The sequence below is a fragment of the Cricetulus griseus genome, chromosome 3 (genome assembly GCF_003668045.3).
Source record: "Cricetulus griseus strain 17A/GY chromosome 3, alternate assembly CriGri-PICRH-1.0, whole genome shotgun sequence".
Taxonomy (NCBI): domain Eukaryota; kingdom Metazoa; phylum Chordata; class Mammalia; order Rodentia; family Cricetidae; genus Cricetulus; species Cricetulus griseus.
Window position 1 is genome coordinate 20,478,035 of NC_048596.1, and position 16,334 is coordinate 20,494,368.

The 16,334-nt window shown below is 43.7% G+C and overlaps 1 protein-coding gene across 1 annotated transcript; it reads left to right on the top strand.

Annotated features, from left to right (window-relative positions):
• Positions 1-3,540: 3,540 nt before the first annotated feature.
• Opalin (oligodendrocytic myelin paranodal and inner loop protein) lies at positions 3,541-14,789 on the top strand. The gene is made up of 6 exons (XM_035441564.1): positions 3,541-3,567; positions 4,054-4,089; positions 7,246-7,281; positions 9,572-9,691; positions 11,901-11,957; positions 14,550-14,789. Exons 1-6 carry the CDS (start codon positions 3,541-3,543, stop codon positions 14,721-14,723), a joined length of 450 nt encoding a protein of 149 aa, XP_035297455.1. The 3' UTR covers positions 14,724-14,789.
• The last annotated feature ends 1,545 nt before the right edge of the window (positions 14,790-16,334 follow it).

Here is a 16,334-nt window from a genome sequence, read left to right on the forward strand (position 1 = left end):
TTTGATGTGAGGCTTTTCTTGTTCAGTCTTCTACACAACCAGGATGCAGGGGAGGTGTTTGAGCTCCCTTTGTCTCCTGATGGAGCCTTGGGTTCAGATGAGCAATCTCATCTTTACTTGTTCAGTCTTCTGCATGCTGCTTTCTCAGCAGCATGGGCCAGAAGCTCTCCACCCTTTTTTTACTAATGTGCGATACATTTTTGGTGTGATTCACCCAGGGGAAGTTTGCTCAGCCAGGAAGGAAATCTGTGGTTTCTTTTTTTTTCTGTGTGCAAGTCCTAGACTTTATGTGAGTGATTTTATGTATCTATAAAGTCTAGATATATATGAGTGTATATAAATATATATGAGTGTATATATATATGAGTGTATATATATATGAGTGTATATAAATATGAGTGTATATATGTATGAGTATATACATGCAAATATATGAGTGATTTATATCTTGATTATATATGTTATAATACACATACACACATATATACATATATATACATATATATATATATATATATATATAGAGAGAGAGAGAGAGAGAGAGAGAGATTGAGGCTTGAAAGTAGAAGTAAAAGGGTGAGATAGTGGCGAGGCAAGGGCATGCTCAAAGTACATTACATGTTCATATGAAATGGCCTTGTATAATATATAACATAAAAGTATGTAATAGTATATAACATATAATAAATATTATGTACAATTGAAAAGTTAGGATGGCTTTGGTTATAAATATTAGTTTATAATTTCTAGTTTTTTTTTTTTTTTACTTATCCTAGGAGGAAAATCACAAAGTAAGAAACAGAAGCCAAACTCTTGCCAAATTGTGCTTATTTAGCTCCTCATTTCTGGAAATTAGATTTATTTCAGCAGAGTGTCTCAGATGTGTTGAGTCAAGATGAGGGATCAACTCTTTCATTAATATGATGAGTTCAGAGTCATTCTGAAGCAAGAGGAAGTTGTTGAAGGGTATACTGAAGTAGTTTGTGTACTAGAAGCATCTCTGGTTCGATGCCACTAAAATGTGTGAACTTTTCTGAGAATAACCCAGGTGACTGCCAAAGGATGAGGGACTAAGGAAACGGTGGAACACTTATACTAAATGTATATTCGATGTGTATGTGTGTCTCTGTACATATGTATGCATATGTCCTTGGCTGAATATTACCCAGTCCTTATGGAGGAGATCCTGAGGTCTGCCACAAGCTCGAGGGGTTAGAGAGCATTGTGCTGAAGGAGGTATGTCAGACACAACTATGGCAGATCTCACATAGAACTTAAAGAGAAGTGATGAGAAGTCACAGGAGTTAGGAAAACCTGTGAATATTTACCACTGACCTCTGGAAGGAAACCCACCTTGGTCCAGGTTTCCACACCTGGGCTGCAGGGAGAATAGCTCTGTCCTTATGGGAAGTCATCAGAACAGAGTCAATGGCAGTAACTAGCCTGTTCCCTCTTCCCCCTCATAAGAATCAAACCCGTGAGGGATACTCAGCCTCAGAAGAGGCCGAGGGTCTTCAGAAACATGCTATAGATGTGACAGTGGTCCACAACGCAGTCCCGCTCGCAGGCTGTGGCTGCTTGATGCTAGCAGTCCCATCTAACAAGAACATGCTGAGTGGCTTCACCATGCTGTGTTAAAGAACTTGACAGTGTGTGAGTCCCATCACGCCCAGCACATTTGCAGGTTGGAAGGAGCTGCCACAGACAGTGTATCCCTTGAGATTTTCCTGGGAAGTGGGCAGTACAAGTGAACACTATCCCATGGAAAAGCTGGGCCTGGCATGAGAGAGGGGCTGTAGGGATATGGAGACAAGAAAGTTTGTCTTCTCCAGGACCATGCAACCTCAAAGTGGCAAAGGCTGTACCCAAACCTAGATGGTATGGCTCAGGGCCCAGGGTTACTTCACCCCACCCAGCTGCATCTCTAGAGGGCACTGCGCCATCCTTTCCTCTCCATGACAGCATGGCACTGTGTTTCTACAAAATATGAAAGTCTTTCTGAAACTGGCCCAAACCTTCGTCATCTGAATGTCGATAAACAAAGCATGCAAAGGCCCACTTGTTGCTTGCAGTCCTCATCTTCCATCTCTCCCAAAGGAAGCTTTGTCTGTAGCCCTGATGTAATCACTGATGAGATAAGTAAGTCTGTACAGCTGCATACACCATAGTGGTCAGCAAGTGCCCTTGGGACACTGTAGGCTCCGGTAGTGTCAGCTTGAAAGGCAGTGGTTGGAGCCATTGGGCAAGGAGACCCTGATCAGAGTCCCAGATGCCACCCAGGCTCTAGTTGTCGAGAAGAAGGGTGTATTGACTCACCTGCAGAAACTGAGGGGTTGCAGGGAAGCCCTGTGATGTGGTAGGGAAATGTCACCAGAGGCTTCAGTTCTGATGACAGCTGACTTAGCTGCGTGATGACCCGTTCACAGGCTTGGGAAAATGAAGTGTTACTAAGTGGCAGAGCAGTGGGCAGAGTCACTGTTGTGACTTATGAGGGGCTGTTTTAAAAAGGACACAATCTTGAGGGTGGAGTCAGGGGAGGTATAGGTTATAGGTTCTTAAAACACTTTATGTTCTCCAAGGTTTTTCCCATTCTTTAGCCCATGTGACTTCCAGCCCCCAGATGATTGGGTTTTCTTGGTTTTTCGCAGATAGGGCTGTGTGACCTGAACTCAGCCTTGGGTTCTCTGATCTGGATCCAGTCTTGGGCTGAATTTGGTCCCAAGACCAGGATAAGCTGCAAGGAGCTCCAACTGTCCCAACCTGTTCATGACATGACTTCCCATGATCCCTGGGTCTTTCTCTTCTATCCCTTGCAATGAAGTCCTGGGGTATAAATGACCTTTAAGGCACTTCAGGCCTAATATGGTCTCGTTCTTTTGGATGCTTTAATTTTTTTATTTTATCTATTTTGGGAAGGAGGTGTGTCATGCCATGGCAGGTATGTGTGGGTCAGAGAACAACTTAGTGGAGTTGGTTCTCACCTTTTCCTTTATGTGGGTCCCAGGGATGGAACTCAGGTCACCAGGCTTGAGTGCTAAGTACTTTTATCTGCTGAGCCATCTCTCTGCTCCCACCCCAGTATTTCTACTGTCAGAAAACATTTAATGTTAAAATTTGGCAAATGTGTTGCTGATTGAGTGACAGACCCAGTCTTGGGGTGGCTGTAGGAGAGGTCAAGAGCTGGTGGGCAGGAGGAACAGTATGTCAGGAGATGGGACTAGAGGAGGGCCCAGCCAGGAACCAGGAATAAAGATGGGCGAATGTCCAGGAGGCAGAGAGAAGAAACAGGGCCAGGGAAGGCCCCTGGCCACGCCATAGCAGGATCCTCTGATTGCTTCCAGCAGCAGAGAAGGGACTTGACAGAGCACCCTGGAAAGATGTGTCAATCAACCCAAACTGGAATGATGGACAGGGATGAGGGAGCAGAAAAGAACCACCAGAGGCCTTGGCAAGGCCTTACCCTGATAAGAGGTGTGTGCAGGAAAGCTGGTATGTTGTGGGGTAGAAAGTTTGTATGTTGTTTACACACAATGGGGAGGGATGAACCAGGTGCAGAGGGAGACAGGGGTAAGTCCAGCTCCCTGCTACCCTGACCAGTTCAGCTCATGGCCAGAGCCTCCCCTCAGACTTGGTAAAACTTGCAGCCTCCCCACTCTCTGGTTAACTCTCCTGAGAAGGTGGTTATTAGTTAGGGGTTATGTCACACCCTTTGCAGGAGCTGATCTGCTTTAAGCTGAAAATATTCCTGAGTGCCTCTGAATTCTCAGTTCTCCCCTTGAAAGGCATTCTGGGAAAAAGCAATTTCCGGTGTTTTGATGGGACCCTTAGCCTAGTCCTGGCTGGGGAGCTGGAGGGGGAGAAGGAACGTCCACAGCTGTTGACTCAGCGCTCCACTATCCCAGGCTCCTGTACTGAGTGAGGCTGACACTGGGAACTGAGGTGTGTTGGTGAAGTCCATCTCTGGGTTAACTTCGCTTTGCCAGGCTTGGAGGCAGAGGTTCGGGAGGTTGCTGACAGTTCCTGGGAGTTTTAATGTTTTTTCCTCTCTTGCAGAGTTTTTCACTGAACTTTACACTGCCAGCAAATACGGTAAGTAGAGTGGTCAGAGCCCCATCTCCAGGCAAGTGGGAGAAGGTCAAAGTAGAACTTACAGTGGAGACTCAGGAACTCTCTCGAGCATGCCTCGAATAGTGTGATAAAGTCTGCTGAGAGCAACATTGGTTTGAATTTAAATTATCCCCCGTGTGGTGCATGAGTGTGTGTGTGTGTGTGTGTGTGTGTGTGTGTGTGTGTGTCGGGGGGGGGGGATGGGGGGCTTATGGGCATACATGTACCATAGCGTGTGTTGAACAACTTGCTGGAGGGAGCCAATCCTCTCCTTTCATCATTTGGGTTCAAGGATTGAACTCAGGCCTTGAGGCTTTGCAGCGAGCCCCCTACCCACTAAGCCATGTCTCCTTCCCCAAGGAGAGCAATGCTTTTATCTTTAAAAACTATAAGTACATTTTGAAAAAGAAAATTAAATCCCTGAATTCCCATCAACAGAAAACACCAGCACAGCGCCCCCCTGCTGTCTGACTTTACAGGCACTCTTACTTGTTCTTCCCAATAGGTGTTCTTACTCTAAGTATAATTTTGTGCCTTAGATATTTTCCATCAGTCTTTATAACCACAACTGAGGATAGTCACACATTATTTGTTCAAGTGGTTTGCTTAATGTCATGATTCCAGACAGAAGTAACTGTGTGATGAACATCATTACGGAGAAGACTTGTCTATGACTTCCTTTTTTGAGACAAGGACTCCCAGTAGCTCTGATTGGCCTTGAGCCTGCAGTGTCCCTACTCCCACCTCCCTGGTGTCTGTGCCTCTATGTCTGGCTGTGTCTGTATCTGAGATCACTTCCTAAGTATGGAGTCCAGGAAGAGAGTGATTGGGCCAATCAAGAATGAGCATTTTCAGTCGGTAAGGTTATTGCTATGTCTGTAACCCAGGGCTGTGTTACCTTCCACAAGTCACTTCACTTCCATGGGCCTTGTTCTTTGCATCTGTAAAATGGAGGAGGCCATGTTGGTCCTGCTTCACTGGGTACTGGGAAGTGTGGGTCAGTCAATCTGGGGAAGGAGTTTGGGTGGCCTGGCACACAATGGATGCTTCACAAGATGTGCAATTAACAGGTGTTCATGACAGCAGAAATCCCATCAGGAGAAACAGGAAGTAAACCAGAAGACAGTCATGCTGCCTAGGAGAGATGGAGAGAGTGAAGCCTCACCCAAGCTCCTCTTCCTACCTCTAGGCTCTAGAGAATCCAGCTTCTCTCTCGGTCTCTCTGTCTCTGTCTCTGTCTCTGTCTCTCTCTCTGTCTGTCTCTCTCTCTCTCTCTCTTTCTCTCTCTCTCTCTCTCTCTCTCTCTCTCTCTCTCTCTCTCTCTCTCTCTCTCTCTCACACACACACACACACACACACACACACACACACACACCAAGCTCCATTAGGTGCCTCTGCACCCTGGCCATTAACTGCCTTACAAAATATTCTTCAGAAACTGGATCTTGCCTGTAGCCCAGAATAGCCTTGAACTCAAGGTCCCTCTGCCTCTGTCTTCCAAGTACTGAGATTAAAGGCGTGTACCTACTATACCTGATATGTTTTCATTTTTTTCCCTAGACAGCCTGAGCAAATTTCTGTACATTGAAGACAGAATGCCTTACCTGAAATAATGGTTGACTCTTGCTGGCATCCTCAGAAAGACAATTCTTTACGCCGATGCAGGAACCTAGTGATAGGCTAGGGTGTCGGGTTGTGTTTATGTAAAAATAGCCACCTACAGAACAATAGGAAACACTGCCAACATGCCTGATGGTACATCACTAGGAAAGAGATCTGTCCTGAAGCTCAAATGCTCAAGTTCAGGGCAGGATCATCCATGCAGACTTGGCTCTGAGTAGTGAAAGTTCTACAAGGCCTGCTCCACCTTTCTCACAGATGCTAACTGGAGAAAGCCTGGAGACGCCATTTCGACCATCAAGATGGCTGACAGGGTTAAATAAAAATAGACCTGATAGTGCTGTGAGCATAAGGTCATGATTGTGGTGCTTATGTGATCCCTAAAACCCCCAGAGGTTACTGTCCCTATTTTACATAGTTTTCTTCTTCCATTTTCAGGCATGTATATGTGGTATGTCTTCATGTTATGCATGTTTTGTGTGTGTGTGTGTGTGTGTGTGTGTGTGTGTGTGTGTGCATGCATGCACATGTATGTGCATGTAGAGGCCCATGGTTGGTGTTAGGAATCATCCTCCATGACTCCCACCCTATTCAGTGATGCAGGGTCTCCCAATCAAACCCAGACCACCACACGGCTATGGCTCATCTTGCTTTCGGGATCCCACCTCTGCCTTCTGAACCTGAAATGACAGGAAGATCATGACTCCCACCAGACATTCATATGGGTTCTGGGGATTTGAATTCTGGTACTAAAACTTAGTCATTGAGCCACTCCCCACCCCTAGCCACCACTTACCTTATTTTAGATGAAGAGATGAGACTTCTGGGCAGAGAAAGGAGCATCCCACTGCAGGCAGTGTAAGGCCCCGACTTGCGATCATTTTAGCCCTGTTTATGGTGCTAGGAATGTCATGCACACTGAGCTGGTACCCTACCACTGAGCTCCCAAGACCCAGGATGACTCACATGATATAGTGTACACAGTCATTTGTGTAAAGCATTATTCCCAGAGATGCACTTGAACTGCCTCAGACAGGGGTGGCATGCAGCACCCCACCCTCCTCAAGTGGAAAGGTGGACCAGAAAGTATGGTTCAGTGTGGGCTCATCCCAGGCCTGTGGACAATCCACAAATGCCATTGCTCTACATTTGGAAGCAGACATGGCTTCCTCAAGAAGCCTCCTAAGGAAGCCTTACCGCAGTGCTTATATTTTCTCCTAGTGGGGAAAAGTAGGCTGACGTGCTGGTCCCAGCATGAAGGCTAGGAACAGGAGATGCAAAATGTCTGTGGCAGATTGACCAAGTAGATAGTGAAGGTGTCATTTGACTTTTGGAATTTATTTCCCTCATAGCCTAATTTTACTCTAATCCTTACCTGGGAAGTGCTCACACAGGTCTCTGCAGTTGCTGTTGCTAATCACTTAGTGGAAAGATGACTCCATTGTTGACAGGATGCTTTGCATGGTATATGGTCTACAGATTTTCTTTTCTTACATTGCATATTCTCTTTTCACACAGACTTCCTCTCCAGTTGCCACGAGTGCCAAAGCCGATGTAAGTGTCCACTTCAATGACCCAGCCTTGGTTCTGTCATCTGTGAGGGTACAAAGCTCTCCATATCGCTTGCATTTGTCTTAGGATTAAAGTTTGACATGTGAACTGTTGCCAAGACCAGAACTGGACTCAGTAATTATTCCTACAGCCACCCCTACTCCAAAGCAAGAGAGAGAATATAAAACCATAGGCCATGGGGCCAGAGAGATGGCTCAGCAGTTACAAGTACTTACATAAGACCTCTCTTCACAGATTCCCAGCACCAACACAGTAGTTTACAACTGCCTGCAACCTAGTTCTTGAGGATCTTGCACCCTCTTCTGACACACACACACACACACACACACACACACACACACACACAAAGAGAGAGGTAAACATTAAAACACACAAACATACATATACACAGGCAAATTCACAGAGCATGGAGAAAAGCAGCCAGGCATAAAGGTGTCCATACCTGTGTTTGTGTCTGCATGTTGGAAACCAGACAAAACCTATCTACAGCGACAGACTTCAGGATAATGATCACATGTGGGGGGGGGCATGCTAGTTATATGTGTGAAATGTCATTCTGCAAACAGCCTTCACTCTGTATATTTGTGATCCGGATTGCCACCCTTTATAAAATCACACCCTACTATGGAACCCAGTGTTCTATTTGCTTATTTATAGGGATTTGAATATTGTCTTTAGCATTTCCTGAAAAATAATCTGCAAACCTGAAACCTTGTGGTGACACAAACATGACTGTTACTATTCTGATCAAGTTGGACATTTGAAAACTGGTTAATTCACTTGATATAATATTTTTCAAAACTATATCAGAACCGAGCGTTGGTGGCGCACGCCTTTAATCCCAGCACTCGGGAGGCAGAGGCAGGCAGATCTCTGTGCATTTGAGACCAGCCTGGTCTACAGAGCGAGTTCCAGGGCAGGCTCCAAAGCAATACAGAGAAACTCTGTCTCGAAAAACCAGACCAAACCAAACAACAACAACAACAACAACAACAAAAACCCATATCAGATGGCATAGCATATACCAGAAGCACCGACTTCTTGCTTTCTTTCTACATATGTTATTCTTTTTAATACAATATTTTTATTTATTTTTTTAGAATTTCATGCACACACTGTATTTCAATTGTAGTTACTCCATACTCTTAACTCCAGCTCTCCTCAAATTCCCCCAAGTCACCCTTGAAACTTCTTGTCTTTCTTTCTTTTTTAAATAACTAACTGAATCCAATTTGTGTTGCCCTTGAACACATAGTTTTTTAAGCCATCCACTGGAACATGGCCAACCTACCAGGGCCCACACCTCTAAAGAAAGCTGGCTCTCCCTCTGCTGAATGCCCTCAACTGTCGCTATCTCCTCAGCTTGTTGTGGGAGCTCCTGCGCCCTCTCTGAATTATGCTAGACAGTTGACTGGCTTGCTGGTGTGCAGGCAACAGAAGCTGCTGTGAGTTCATGCATGGGATGCTCCTGTGATGAGCGGAAGACACTGTTGCCCTGGTCTTCCTTGACTTCCTTTCCTCCCTACTCTTCTGAAACACTCCTTGAGCCTTAGTGGAGGAGGCAAAATATAGAAATCCTATTCACAACCGGAGCACTCCACATACACTTGCTTGCTGTGCTTTCGCTAGTTGTGAGTCTACATGAACCACTGTCCACAGTACAAAAAATAGAAGTGACTTTTTCAGACTAAGGGTGAACATGGCATGTAGGGGAAGCTGTAGCTATGCCTACTTAGGGGCTGGCTACAGGTGTGCCTGACCACGCTTGTGAGGGCGTGGTCAGAGTGACATAGTGTGACTGCGTTTGCGCTTTCGGTTTCACTTTGCTTCTTGCTGGACAGACCGCTGCCACGCCGGCTGGCTAGGTCGCTTTGTAAGTAAGGCTTTTCCCTATTAAATACCCTTATATTTCTACCTGACTCCGTATTGGTAATTTCCCACTATAATGGCATCTACCCAAGGCTCTGAATTGTACCTTGGCTTTTCTTCTTCTGAAAGGATACTTGTGCTTCTGCTTCCTGGGACTCCTGCTGAAATCAGCTGTCCATTTTTCTAATAGATGATCACCATCACAAACAGATTTAAACTATACAAGTTAGATCCTAGGAGAGCAATTCACCTGTCGTAGACATTACAAATAGCTGTGAAATATTCCCTTTCTCCAGTGCATCCAGGGCCCATGCACGCTGTTGTTTGTTTTTAGTCACCAGAAGCATCTTCTATTATTGAAGAATTTGGGCTTCCCTGACTCTGTTTTATCTCTCTGTGCCAGGACTGTGGTCCCTCTATTGGACTAGCAGCTGGAATCCCATCCCTGCTGGCCACAGCCCTGCTGGTAGCCTTGCTGTTTACTTTGATTCAGCGAAGAAGAAGCATCGATGAGCCCATTGAGGTGATCACTGCTTCTTTGGGAGTGAATGTGGAGCTTGAATCGGTATCTTAGTGAACTGGCCTCTGTCTGGGCTAAGCATGTCAGAACCCAGGACCTGTGTTGCCCCTGAGGACAAGGAGGTAGATGTTTCTGGACTGAAATGTCCTCTGGAGGTAGATTCAGGCAGAGCTGATTTGCACAAAACTCTCTGGTCACTTGAACAAATCTCTGGTAATAAGATGACATTTGGAGTAGCGAAAAACAGGAATGGAGGGAGATGATTGAAGCCATGCAAACATGTGTCTGTACAGTGGGATGTTGTCTACACCGAGGGAGGAAAGAGCACAAGTTTCATCATTGGATAGTAAGAATAAGAGGGGAAATAAGAGACAAAGACATGCTGAAGTGTCCATGGAAGGTGTATGTTAGGACCATAACCTTGCGCATTCCTGTGTCTAAGCATGGACCCCCTGACATCCCATACCTGTGTCAGATTTGCTCTAGGGACCATGCATGGTCACCTAGATCCCTATCCAACAAGGTTTCAGAGTATGATATACCTGTGGGAATAGCCTCTGGGTTCAAACTTCACTCTTTACTCATGAACAATCATTGTGTTCATACTGGTAGATATTAACACAGGACGATAGAAAGCCTGGTCCTAATCCTGCCTCTGAACTGTATGATTTATGTCAACCTGGACAAGTGACTCAACATTTTCTATGCCTTGGTTAGTTCAACTTTTTAACAGGTGTCTAAAACTCTGCTCTCAGGCTGGGGGTGTAACTCATGACACAGTTCACACACCTAGTATGTGCAAGGCTGTGGGATCCAACCCCAGCACCACAAACAGCAATACTAAACATAAACACTACCTGTTTGAAGAGGTGGGGACAGTTGTAAGGATGGCATGAGATAATGGGTGACATACACCACTATAGCATGTGTAGAGATGTACTAGCAAGCTGTAAACTGGACACACATCAACAGTATTATGGGTGGTGGTGGCATTGTTTATTTAGGCAATAGATTCTTAACTTTCAGTGCTCTTTAAAATGACCTAAAAGGCTAAAATATAGCAATTACTAAGTTAATTACATCAGGAATTTCTGGGGCTGGAGAGATGGCTCAGTGGTTAAGAACACTGATTGCTCTTCCAGAGGACCTGGGTTTAATTTCCAGCACCCACATGGTGGCTCACAACCACTTGTAACTTTAGTGCCAAGGGATCCAACACACTTTTCTGGCCTCCGAACGAATGTGGCACACAGACATACATGCAGGCTGACACCCTAACACATAAAACAAAACAAAATAAATGAAAGAATTTCTGGTGATAGAACTGTGTAATTATTCAAAAAACACTGGGGGAGGGGCTTTGTTTGATTGTTTTTGGAGGTGGGGCTCAAGTCCAGGACTTTTCCCATATGCTAGGCAAGTACCCCACCACTGAGCTGCACTCTCAACCCAATCCATGTTTTTATTGTGTATATAGTCCTCCAGAACATCATCTACAAAGGATACATTTCAAGACCTCTTAGTAGTCACTCAATACTGTGAAGCGTGCTGAACCCTATATGTACTATTGGACACTTTGCACAAAAATATAACATAAAGTTAGTCACGATGAAAGATTAACCTTCTTAATTAGTAATGGGACTGACTTAAAATAGAACAATAAAAGTGAATGAAGTCCCTTGACCTCTCTGTCAACTGTCACAGGGATGGATCCTATATAACATGGATACACTGAGCGAGAGGATAGGGTAAGCTAGGGTGGCTCAAGGTTTTGTCACACTATTCTTTCGAAATGGAAGCTTAAAACTTTCAGTTTCTGGAATTCCCATTAACATCTTACCATCCCAGCTGGCTACTGGTAACTGGAACCACTGCAAGTGCATGAGTGTGTGTGGGGGGGGAGGGGGGATTGCTGTAACTTCAGACTACGTTAATGGAAAGCAGAGTACAGAGAACCCAGTTATCGACTCGTGGCCAATCCTGTTTCGTCTCTCCTCCTGCTCACTTCTTCATGATTCCACCTCTGGGCTGTTTTTAAATAGTGATGCTTCTTGAGTCTGTTCGTTTAGCTCGAGGTAGGCTCCTGTCTGTGTGTTTGTTGTGTTTTAGAACCTTCTGGCAATTCTAAGGTGCACTGTGGTTTAAAACAAAGACTTGAGTCATTACAGCTATGGCCCTTCACTAGTTATTTATTTATTTTTAACCATTTTAGGAAAGTGAGAGACCATGTGAAGTTTCAGAACTCTACGACAATCCCAAAATATCCGAGGTAAGAACTTTTTATTATAATCCCACACATGGCTGAAAGTGTAGCAAACTAAGGATTTTAGACTGCACAAAGGGGCCATGTGAGACCCTTGGAAAGGAGATTGAACACAGCAAAATCACAAAGAAGGTGAGCAGTGTGCCTTTACTGACCAGACAGGAATTCAATGTTGATTTAACATTAGAAAATTGGGGGTTGGACTGTAGCTTGGAGGCAAAATGTTGACCTAGCACCCAAAGTCATTGGATTCTATGCCCAGCACTGAAAAATAAAACAACAACTGCAAAGGAGAAAATCAATTTAATATAATTTATTCAATTGGCAAAAGAAACAGATGTATGGACACATTCACAGGAGAAAAGGGTTTTTAAAAAGGTAAATCACTTGTGATAAGAGCTTTTTATTCTTATTTATATATTTAGTATGTGTGTGTGTATGTATGTATGTACAATGTCCGTGTGTGTGCATGCTTGTGTTTGGGTATGTGTACCATGGAAACATGTGTGGAGGTCAGAGGACACTTCAGGTGTCAGTCTTTACCTCCCATCTGTGTAAGAAGAATCTCTGCTGTTTTCCTCTGTGAATGCTGGCCTACAAGCTTCCAGGGATCCTCCTGTCTCTGCCCCATCCCCACCCCATCTTCCTGTGAGAGTTCTGGGATCATATATTAATATATTATATATATTACATATATTATATAGTACTTGCACTATATGTCTGGTTTTCACATTGGTTCTGGGTATCCAAACCTTACATTTGCATAGCAGGCACCATTTCTTCCCAGCCCTTGAGATGGACTTTTAGAGGTGAGCTAGAATAGGAACTTAAGTTGGAAAGGGATACCTAAGCGAATATGGCTTTAAGATAAAAAATAAATAAAAAATCTTCATCACTTGTATTTAGCACTGGACTTTAGATCCTAACCAACACAATGGGATAAGAAAAAGCAAAATAACACTGAAAAGGAAGAAGTAAAATTATAATTTGCAGATCATATATGCCTGTCAACATAGAAAAATCAATAATCTACATAGGTTATTAGAATTAGCAAAATAGTTGAATAAGTTTATTGCATACATAAACAATACACAGGATTTAGCTTGGAAGTAGAGCACTCCCTGAGCACAAGCAAAGCCTAGGCTTGAGCTCCAACACTGAAAAAAAGAATAAGATTCAAAAGTAATGTGCATTTTTTAATATCAATAGCTACAGTTAGAAAAGTGAATTTTATAAAATCCTATTTTACAGTGGTAATAAAATACATAGAATGCTAAAAACAAATCTGATAAAATGTCTAATCCTATTATAGAAAAATCAAACGTCAATAAAAAAGCTAAGTTACGATGGTCATATACTATGGTCCTGGGAAGGAAGATTCAACATCATAAAGAAGTCAAATTTGTGATACTTTCAGTATCTGTATAATCAATGTAATTATGGAGCTAGAGAGCAGTTAAAAGTACTTACTGTTTTTTCAGAAGACCTGGGTTCAGGTCCCACCACCCATATGGCGGCTCACAATGGTCTATAACTAATTATAGGACACCTGCAACCTTCTGACTGTCTCAGATATCAGGCCTGCACATTTAGGCAAAACACTCACACAAATAAAAACTTTTAAATTAAAATAAGTAAACACAATTGTGATGTAAATCTCAATACATTTCTCAATAAGCTTAGTAAGATTCTAAAGTTTATAAGAAACAAAACGTGAGAAAACTAATTAAAAATGAATGTGTAGGGCTGGAGAGATGGCTCAGCAGTTAAGAGCACTGGCTGCTCTTCCAGAGGTCCTGAGTTAAACTCCCAGAAACCACATGGTTGCTCACAACCATCTATAGTGAAATTTGGTGCCCTCTTCTGGCATGCAGGGATACATGCAGGCAGAACACTATGCATAATAAATAAATAAATCTTTTAAAAGAATGAACATGTAGAAAAAGTGAAAAAGAAAAGCAAGATAGTAGGCTTGAACCCAACTATATCACTGATCATTTTAGATGTAAATGACCTAAACAACTCCAATGACAAGGCAGAGAGTCAGTTTGGCCATAAAAGCAATACCCAACTTTATAAAAATCTGCAGAACCACACTTTGTGAATATAAAAGTTGAGCTGGAGAGATGACTCAGAGGTTAAGAGCACTGACTACTCTTCCAGAGGTCCTGAGTTCAATTCCCAGCAACCACATGGTGGCTCACAACTACCTATAACGAGATCTAGTGTCCTCTTCTGGTGTACAGACATACATGAAAGCAGGATGTTGTATTCCTAATAAATAAATAAATAAATATTTTTAAAAAGATTAAAAGTTATAGGTTGGAGACACTGTGTCAGCAATAGTCAGAGTTGGGTAGCAAGAAAAAACCCTTGAAGGCAGAAAGCTCAGGCAACTGTAGACACCACTCATTCTCTGCCCCTCAAGAGCCAGTGTCTTTTTTCTCCCAATTCCCTCTATCTTGCCAGCCATTGTTTCAAATGTTTGGTCTGGTTTTTGGGTGTTTCCATTGGAAGGGTCAATATGGTTGTTTGAGTCCATCGTGGCCAGAAACTGAAGTCTCTCCTATATTATTTTTAAAAATCTGTTTTCTCAAGAATCCTAGGCGGTCACCCACTCATGAGATGGACCCACGAGGTGCCCAAGGACACATATATGTGACGACGGTCTCTGGAAGTGAGGAGCCTCTGCCTGACACCTACCGTCCTCCTGAAGAAATAGAGAGAAGGAGAGGGCTGTGGTGGCTTGTGCCAAGACTGAGCCTAGAATGATGTAGCTTTGACAGAGGGCTGACTCGAGCTAAACAGGGCTGACAACCCCAGGATCTGTGCTTGTGAACTGGGCTTAGAGAGGGGAGGTGCCAGCTGCCTCCCATCCCACAAGCATTTCATTTATAGATCTGGGGTGTATCTGGGTTGCTTTTCCTCAGTAGGGGATGCTGCAGAAGGTCCATTCAACCTCGGACCTTGCAGTTTAATCATCAATACAACCCAGGTGAGTTGCTGTGCATTCACATGAGCCCACTTGGTCCTGTTTCTTAATCTAGAGATGTTTGTGTTGGGGAAATTGACGTGGCTTCTGAGTGTCCTGCCTTCTCCTCTGCCTGCTCCATCTCTCGTCTTAAAATAATAAATAAATAAAGCTATGGGAGTTGGATTTTCTGGGTGTGTTGGTTGAAGCCAGCTTGACACAAGTTAGGACATGAGTGACATAGAAGACATGTGAAAGAAGCCATTTCTTCCTTCTGAGTATCTCAGGGTAAAACTCACGTAGAGCCACACATGCCCCAACCCAGGGAAGCATGTGGCTAGACCATGTCATACAGCAGAGAAGGGGAGAGGGACTTCTGTGTCAGACCTGCCACTGAGCAGCTGTGAGAATTCTGGTGACGTCACCTACATTTCCCAAGACTGTTTCAGGTTTTATAAAATGTGCTTCATTTGGGCATTGAAAAAAATTACAAAAGGAATAAAGGCAAGTGTTTTCCACGTAGTAGACACTAGACAAATTCATTCCCACTCCTTACCCGTTCGTTCTTCCCACCTCTTCCCAGCCCGCTTGTCTGATCAAGTCAAGCGATTGCTCTACAGCACTTGTCGCCCATAGTCACAAAGTCAACAAGGGAGAATCAATTCCAAACTTTATCCATGGCCTGCAATCCAAACTGTTGACATTGAAAAATAACTCTAGTTGTCACGAGCAGTCCACTCACTTGAACTCTGAACATCATTTGTCCTTGTGTGTCAGTCAGGTTTCAAATTCTAAATACAGAGATCCGCGTTACACATTACACATTAATCTCTGGGATATTGACATCTTTGATGGTTCATCTTCATCGTCAACTTGTGGGACTTAGAATCACCATGGAAATACACCTCCGGAAAGATTTAACTCAACAAGAAGATCTGCCAAATATGAGAAGCACCACTCCATGGCCTGGGTTTCTGGATTGAATAGAAGGGACTTCAAGTTGAGCACACAGAGTTCATCACTCTCTGATTCCTGACTACAGATGAAACATGTGACCAGCTGTTGCATGATCCTGCTGCTGTGTCTTCTCGGCTGTGATGGACTGCATCACAGATTGTGAGCCAAAATAAACCTTTCGACTCTCAAGTTGATTTTATCAGGCATTTAGTCATAACAATGGGAAGTAACAATGAAACTGATGCTCATGTCTTAGTGACTTTCTTTGCAATGAGGCATTTTGTTTAGTATCATGAAGAAAAGATGTTTGTGAGGGAGAGAGATAAAGAGGACCAACGATGAACATGGGAACAAAAGGATGGGTTAGTATAGCCTCACCTGCCAGGCAAGGGAAATCTAGAGTAGACTTCACCAGCTTGGGCCAGGTCTTTGCTTTTACTTCCCCAGGTGGCTTC